Consider the following 8,135-nt stretch of genomic DNA (forward strand, 5'->3'; position numbering starts at 1 on the left):
CAGGGTCTGAGCAGCAGAAACAGCCTCCCCACACCTCAGCCCAGGCGGAGCTCCGCCTCCTCCTCGTGCTCTACACTCCCTCCTCTCGACGCTGCCTCTTTACGCTGGGAGCGCAACAACGGCAAGAGACCTCACCCTGACCTCAACTTGACCAGGTATCAACACAAACACGCCTCACCACCTTCCAGAAACACACACACCGACTTCAGAACTGCTCACACACGTCATCTGGGCTGTACCCTGATTCTGCCCGGCTTTGGGTTAGATTAATGGCGAGTCCTGCACGGTGTGAATAATGTGACTGTAGTGGAGCCGTGATCGTCCTCAGGTGGCTCAGCAGCACCTGTGCACTCTGAAATAAAGGGTGATTTTTATTTTTATTTTTTGTCAGCCTGAAAAAAGTTATGAATGGGTCTCAAGGAATCATCTTCATTATTAAAACAGAAATAGTGCACTTCAGAGAAACCAGGTCAGCTGTGTTTTATACATCTGTGTTCAGAGGACCAGGTGAGAAATGTAGATCACAAACCAGATATGATTTAAAACTGTGAATGTTTTTTCTCAGAGTTTACTTTTACATCCCGTGTTTCAGTGTTACTTTAAGTGCCAGAGTGGAACGTTGGTTGTACTACAATCATTCAATATATGTCGGATTGGTTACGCTAAACTATCACAAAGGTATTCTGGGCTTTGTAAACATGTCACTCTCTTATTATTACTTGTCGTCTTTGTCCAAACTGCAAACTACAAACAAACAACAAACACAGCCGCTTGCAGGTTTGGTTTGCAGCCTTTGTTGTGGTTTGAAGATGTTCGTGTGAGAATGAGAAGCTCAAAGTTAGCGAGCTAACCCACAAACCCTGCTATTATCAACTGAGAAACAAAGAGAATGCAGATACATTTACATTTTATTAATAAAAACGATAGAAAATGTTCATACATGTAAAACGGATATTGTCCCAATTGCCGAAACCGACTGTGCCTCGGAGTTTGATTTGTAGCACTCTTTCACCCACAAGCAAGAAACTGTGAGAACTTGTGATCAATCGCTTTCTCTCATTGCATACTTACAGACATCAGCATGCACCCGTGAGTCCTGTGTGAGTTTCAGCTTGCACAGAGAAACCAAAAGCAGGAGTTGTTAACACGTCATAGTGTCTCGATTCGTATTGTCTCGTCTCGTCTATGACTAAAAGCAAAGAAAGATCTGCATTTAAAACATTTAAGGAATGAGTATAAGCGGACTATAGTAATGGCACCCACTGTTTACATGCACTTAAGTGACTGTAAACAAATCCATCACGCAGAGATCAATTTTCTCCAACAATAAACTTGGTGTGGACAGTGGTGTGTAGTGTGTATATGTCTCCACATGATGGCAGTAGAGACCAGTTATGTATGATGGCAGCTGCGCGTCTTTGAGTTTAAGATGATCAGGTTCTTTTTGTTACAGAGTGCTAGATGACTGACTTGACAGAGGATAGTTCTTTGTGCACATGATGAGGCAAAACACCTGACGACTATGTTCTGTGCTCCAGCTCAGGTCTGTCTAATGGGCCCAATCCAAACCTGCTCACGATTCCCAAGCAGAGGTCTTCCTCTGTCACCCTCACCTACCATGCAGGGCCCAGGAGAACCGGTGAGGCTTCACCACAAAACCTCCCACTGACACTACATGTGAGTTCATAGCTCAAGTTCTGACTGAATCTCATGCCTCTCGTTTTTTCCCTTTGTCCTCTCCAGGCGCATCTCCGAGCCTCAGCCCAGTCACCTCACCAAGCCACAGTCCTCTGCCAATAGGTATGGGTTCTTCATCGTCCCTCGTCACTCGATCACCTGTGGAGTTCCCAGACACGGCTGACTTCCTGACAAAGCCGAGTGTCAGTCTGAACCTGCACAAGCCCTTGGGCTACACCCTCAGCTCGCCAGATTTCCAGCAGGCCTTCCGTAGCTCCACCTTGCCTCTCTGCACCAGGTGAGACCTGCAGCGCTGAAGTGTTACGTTACTGTGTCTTTCATGTTTGCAATTATAACAAAAGATATACTGCAGCTGGTCATATCTGTGATTGTCGTGTCTGTGCATTCAAGCTGTGGTCGTCAGATGCTCAAGGGAGGTTCCAGCGGTGACACAGGGGACTCCTATCAGCCATTTACAAGTGAGGCTCAACGTGGCCGATCAGGTAGGTACATTAAGGTGTTCTAGTTAAGACCACCTAAACAGAAACCAAATCAAGACCAAGACCAGACTGGTATGAGTCCCACACTGCATGACACACATATGATAAAATGTGGGACATGCAAACCATGGGCATTCTTCAGAGTGATCTGAAAGATCTACATTCCCAAAATACCCACAAAACAAATGAAAATTCCTCCTCATTCACCTCTTTCATTGCCGTACTGTATACATACATGTGTAAGTGCACCACGAGAAATGTCTAGATAAAATAATCAAAGGGTAGAGCAGTGGTGAATTTTTTTGTGTGGGAATTTTCCTTTGTTTTCTGTGAGCATACAAATACAAACAAACACTATAAGGAGCTGAATACAACCATCTTTATTTAACGCCCTTCTTTTGCACAGGCAGTTTAGTCATATCCATGAAGTTATGGTCTTAAGATAAAGTCCTTTCTGTCTGAGGCTGAGACAAGATTGAATAATGCAGTTGAGTCCGAGACGATCTTGATACAACACTACAACACTGATTTAATGCACATTATATGGTGTAATGGGGTGGTGGCAGACCAGTCAGACAGTGTTTGAGATTGAAAGATAAACACTACTGGAAGCAGTTTAGGGGGTTAATGCTGCCCTCTGCTGGACTGCAAATATAATGCAAGTTGATGCACACGTGAAAGAATGAACACTTCACATTGTTTCACAAATTTTCCGTTATATTCCAAGTAAGGGTTGTATTTAGAAAATTAAAATTTGTGAATGTAAATTTTGTTGAACACCTAGACTTCTAGTTTTGAAATAAACTTTGTTTTCTCAATGGTCACCTACAATCACTATGGACCATACATTTTACTTGTTACCTGTTTTAGGCAAATCAGTTTTATTTTCATATATTAAATTTTCTTTTCATCTCGACAGTATATTGAAAAATATTTTTAAAAATTATTCGAATTCACTTTAAAATTCAGATATCTGAAAGTAACCTAATAATGCAAAGTAAAAAAAATAAAGTGTTGACATGTAGTGTCTGTGTGTGGCTCTCCGTTCACTGTGCTCTGTGTTCGCAGCAGGTGAAGCGCTGGAGTTCACAGGAGAGCCTCTGATCAGGGAGGAGAGCGTGGAGGTGGACGTGTCTGGGGACGGGAGGCCAGACGTTGCAGGGAACCAGGTGCAGGCGGAGGAGGAGAAGGAGAAGAAGTCGAGCACAGACCAGCAGACTCAGGAATCAGAGGTGTGCTCAGTCAAGGAGCCTTGACCTGATTCTGGGTTCAGGGTTTTTACATAGGGACATACTTTATCTAGTGTTGCTTTGAGTGATTAAGCATGTACGGATTCAGGTTTTCGCCAATTTTGTCAATGGAAAATCATACCTGTGCTAATCTGTGTGACAATTTCTGATTGTCTCCAGGGTGAGCAGGAGTTCAGAATAGATCCTATGCTGGAGGACCATGAGGCTCTCATGGAGAGGATGAACACCTGGAACTTCCAGATCTTTGACCTGGTGGACAAAACAGGAGGGAAGAACGGGAGGATACTCAGCTATGTTAGTACAACACGCACAGAACCAATCATCTCCTGTAGTAGTATGTTTTAATTGGTCGTGCTGCCCAAGCCTGATGAATCTATTGAGAAATGAAAACTGTACTTTCAAGTGGGATGTAATGATTATTGCAGCCTTCATGGCCTGTTAGCAGCACTTACAGCCATTTAGTCTAAATTAAACATGCCCAAGTCTGACTGTGTTAAGTATTTTTAAAGATATACTGTGAAGAATTTTCTTGAAAAACAATGTGTAGACTCATACAAAAGTAATCACTCTCAATCATCATTTCTGAGCCACTAGAAGTGTGTGTCTGTAACCCTGGTTTGTGTCTCCTCAGGTGACATACACCCTTTTCCAGGATACGTGTCTGTTTGAAATTTTCAAGATCCCTGTGAGGGAGTTCATGTCATACTTCTGTGCTCTGGAAAGTGGCTACAGGGACATTCCCTGTGAGTATTACACACACATTCATTTATATATATACTTTTTAATGTGTTGTCCCAGCATGTGTATGTGATATTACAAATGAGTGCTAATGTATTGTACATGGTAAAATAGACTGATCTAAACTACTGTGCTTCCAGATCATAACAGGGTCCATGCTACTGATGTGCTCCACGCTGTCTGGTACCTGACCACTCGACCAATCCCTGGGTTCCAGCAGATTCACAGCGAGCATGTGACAGGAAGTGACACAGGTAAACATGAGTGGGCGCATAAATTCATCAGTCATAGATGGTTGTTACAGTTTGTGGGGTTATAATCCGGCTGTAAAACTGTCATTTTAGGCTGAATGCATGATTACATTATGTAATCTCTGATGTGTGTTCGTGATGTCAGTCAGTGTCGCACATTTTGAGCTGTCTGAGGCCTGCTCACAGGAACTGTCTTGTCTGATCGTATCAATGGATAGTTTCTAAAAAATAAAACCTTCTAAACGTGGCTGGCGTGTTGCTTTCACACCCGCCCTGTTTGGTTTAGTTCAGTCGCACTCAAGTTAGTTTGCTCCCTAAGTGCGGTTGTTTGGGCAGGTGCTTCTTTAAGGAATCTCAGGCAGACCATTATTTGGCGCACTCTGATGTCAGAAATACAGTGATAATTCTGACGGATTTTGTTGTGGCTTTTAGTAGTTTCCTCTTTTATAGGATGTGGCCTACAGTCTACAGCACGCAGATGGTTTGGTTCAAAACGCAGAGATTCCCAGGCTCGTCTCTGCTGATGATATTTTAGCTCCATTAGAAATTACCTGAGGCTTATCCACTGACGTCCAACACTGAGGCTGCCAGAACAGCTGTCATTTGATAAGAGGGGTCAGAGAGAAGGGGATGAGGAAATGGCAGTGAAAGGAAATTGGGTAGAGCAGAGAACAGAGCAGGGTCTGTGTGCGTAGATTCACCAGTTTTGCATTCATTAGGTTTTGCTGATTTTACAATGACTGTGTGGATGTGCATCTTATTTTTCATCACTGTGACCTCCACTGACATGCATCTTGTTTGTTGTCATGTTCCAGATTCCGACAGCGGGATCTCTCCAGGCAGGATAGCCTACGCCTCCTCCAAAAGCTCCTCCATTTCAGATGACAGCTATGGCTGCTTGGCCTGGAACATACCTGCCCTGGAGCTCATGGCCCTTTATGTAGCAGCTGCAATGCACGATTATGACCATCCCGGTCGCACAAATGCCTTTCTAGTAGCCACTAATGCAGCTCAGGTACACTTGCAGCTTTTATTGGTACTTTGAAGTGTTGTAGATTGAATTGACAAACTTGTTTTAGCTCAGTGGAACACGTAAACACGCTGGTGTTTACAGAAACAGAGGATCACATGTTCAAAATATGGGTTTATGCAAAATGACATTCCACCACAACTGTTGTTGCTGTGTCAGACCACAGAGCATTGACGCAAGTAAGTAAATGAGTGAGATTAACTTCCTCTCACACAATCTGGCACTGTTCCTGTGACCCCTGCCAAACAGTATGTACACCCAGCAGGGTGATGACACCATGAACATTGGTCCTGCTCTGTACATTGGGACAATCCTGGTCTAAATATATCACACACTGGTGGATATCAACGTCTCTATCACACCTGTACATTACATACATGCGCATTTTCCAAGCTGTACATACAACTACACAAGTACACACACTGTTTCCATGGATAATAATAAAGTACTATAACATTATGGATCCTGAATTTGCTGCAGTGTCAGCATTTATCCCTTTGTCTGTACTTTCCCCTCTAGTACAGTGAGAGACATTGTTTGCAACAGGTTTGCAACTTGCCCTCTAACAGGAAGACAAATATCAAGGGCACATGTCACCGCTGACATCTTGTCCCCGAGACAAGCCCTGTGTACAAACACAAAATCACATGGCTGTCTCTCGGCGACAGCGACAAAGTCTCTCAGAGTGGCTCCTGGTGGATGCTGCGTGGAAAACTGCCACTCAACACAAATAGTCTTGAACGCACATGCACTGAGGCACACAAAATAGACTGCCTGCATATCCTGTGCTTTTTCTTTGAATCATTACGTAATCTTTTTTTTTTTTTTTTCTTCACGTGCCTCTGTGTCACTTTGGCTGCCTCATGTTACATTTGCGGAATTAGAAACAGTTCACTTGAACTGATCGTTTGTCTTCCTGTGCCATGAGTATCCTACAGAAACCCTATGTTTCCAGTTTTCCAGTTAATGTTTAACTTCACAGTCAACATTTCCCTCAGATGAATTTTCCCTCCATACGTCATAATGCAAAGCCAAGCTACACACAGTATAACTGATGCTGAGTATAAGGTTTCTGCTCAGTGGAGGCAAATATACAAGATTAACACAAAGTTAAAATGATCTCTACAAACTGTGTCTCAAGTGGAAATCATACACAAGATGAACTCCACACCACATGGCCAGTTAATCCCATTGTGCTCTCTCACTGTGGTCAGTCGAGTAAATGAGGGGTGAAAAGGTTAACTGTGTGCCCCAGTTCAAATATTGTATTTTCTCAACATGACCAGTGATAGCGATGGCACTGTCTGGCTTTTGTAAAAGTCCCTGGAAATTGGGTTAAGCGAAAAGAGAGGAAAACCCTGAACCTATTGATTGCTAATGATGTTGACAGTTGTCTGTTAAAAGGATCTTTTAAGCCTTTCGTGGTATCTAATGTCCCCGTAACTGCTTTTAACCTGCCTCTCCCCTCAGCTATACTCGCACTTGAGCCCTGTTGCATTTCTACTTTCATAACCAAATACCCTCATGTCCTTTTTATCTCATTTTATTGAGTGCTTGCTATTTTTAAAGCCATTACAAATTGTGTAACACGTATGCAGACGTGTTATGTAAGCAAATTTATTACTGACATTTTAGAGGAAATTGTAGGAATCTTCTGAGCGTGTCATCTTTCCCCCCTCTCTCATCACTTGGCTCTTCCTTCCTGTGTGGTGTAGGCGGTGCTGTACAATGACAGGTCGGTGCTGGAGAACCACCACGCTGCGTCCGCCTGGAGCCTCTACCTGTCCAGGCCCGAGTTCAACTTCCTGGTCAACCTGGATCACGTGGAGTTCAAGCGTTTTCGCTTCCTCGTCATCGAGGCTATACTGGCCACAGACCTCAAGAAGCACTTTGACTTCCTGGCTGAGTTCAATTCCAAGGTCTGAGATGGAGAGATCTGAACAGATTACTGAGTTATATGATCAGAATATATGCTTATTGATTGATTGATCCTTTCATTTCTGGCAAAATAGTGATTGACGCTGAATATATTTAACTTTGTGGACCTTGACCTAATGACTAAGGAGCAATCTGGGCCCTGTGGGTGGACCAGTTGGGAACCACTTCCTTTTAAGTTTAGTTGAGCAGAATGCTGGATAATGTGTGCAGCATAAACTAGTCGTGATAAGTCATCCACCTTTGTTTGTTAACAGGTGAATGATGTGAACAGTCCAGGAATTGATTGGACCAATGAGAATGACAGACTGCTGGTGTGCCAAGTGTGTATCAAGCTGGCAGACATCAACGGGCCGGCCAAAGTCCGTGACCTGCACCTCAAGTGGACAGAAGGCATCGTCAATGAGTTTTATGAGCAGGTACGGACTGCATACTAATGCTGCAGAGTGTGTTCAGGAAACACAGACCCTTTCATTCTGTCTTTAGAATTTATTTTTTTAAATTTAAGTTAAAAAAAAAAAAAAAAAAAAACCTAACGTAATTCCCACTACAAAGGCCTTCAGAGGGAACCCATGACTGACACATTTATATCAATCAATCAATCTATCAATCAATCAATCAATCAATTAATCAATCAATTTTATTTATAAAGCCCAATATCACAAATCACAGTTTGCCTCACAGGGCTTTACAGCATACGACATCCCTCTGTCCTTATGACCCTCGCAGCGGATAAGGAAAAACTCCCCAAAAA

General features: G+C 43.1%; 1 protein-coding gene across 2 annotated transcripts in view; it reads left to right on the forward strand.

The window, feature by feature from the left end:
- pde3b (phosphodiesterase 3B) overlaps positions 1-8,135 on the forward strand; it is a 62,606-nt gene that overhangs the window by 49,211 nt on the left and 5,260 nt on the right. Inside the window, exons 4-14 of one of the 2 annotated variants that reach the window (XM_050050553.1) lie at positions 4-155; positions 1,539-1,639; positions 1,744-1,975; positions 2,089-2,180; positions 3,246-3,409; positions 3,587-3,721; positions 4,059-4,170; positions 4,306-4,419; positions 5,232-5,431; positions 7,162-7,365; positions 7,639-7,800. In XM_050050553.1, coding sequence (XP_049906510.1) covers positions 4-155; positions 1,539-1,639; positions 1,744-1,975; positions 2,089-2,180; positions 3,246-3,409; positions 3,587-3,721; positions 4,059-4,170; positions 4,306-4,419; positions 5,232-5,431; positions 7,162-7,365; positions 7,639-7,800 — 1,668 coding nt within the window. The remainder of the gene's footprint in view (positions 1-3; positions 156-1,538; positions 1,640-1,743; positions 1,976-2,088; positions 2,181-3,245; positions 3,410-3,586; positions 3,722-4,058; positions 4,171-4,305; positions 4,420-5,231; positions 5,432-7,161; positions 7,366-7,638; positions 7,801-8,135) is intronic. The other variant, XM_050050563.1, reaches the window with a different exon arrangement.

This window comes from Epinephelus moara, chromosome 1, assembly GCF_006386435.1.
Source record: "Epinephelus moara isolate mb chromosome 1, YSFRI_EMoa_1.0, whole genome shotgun sequence".
NCBI classification, from domain to species: Eukaryota; Metazoa; Chordata; class Actinopteri; order Perciformes; family Serranidae; genus Epinephelus; species Epinephelus moara.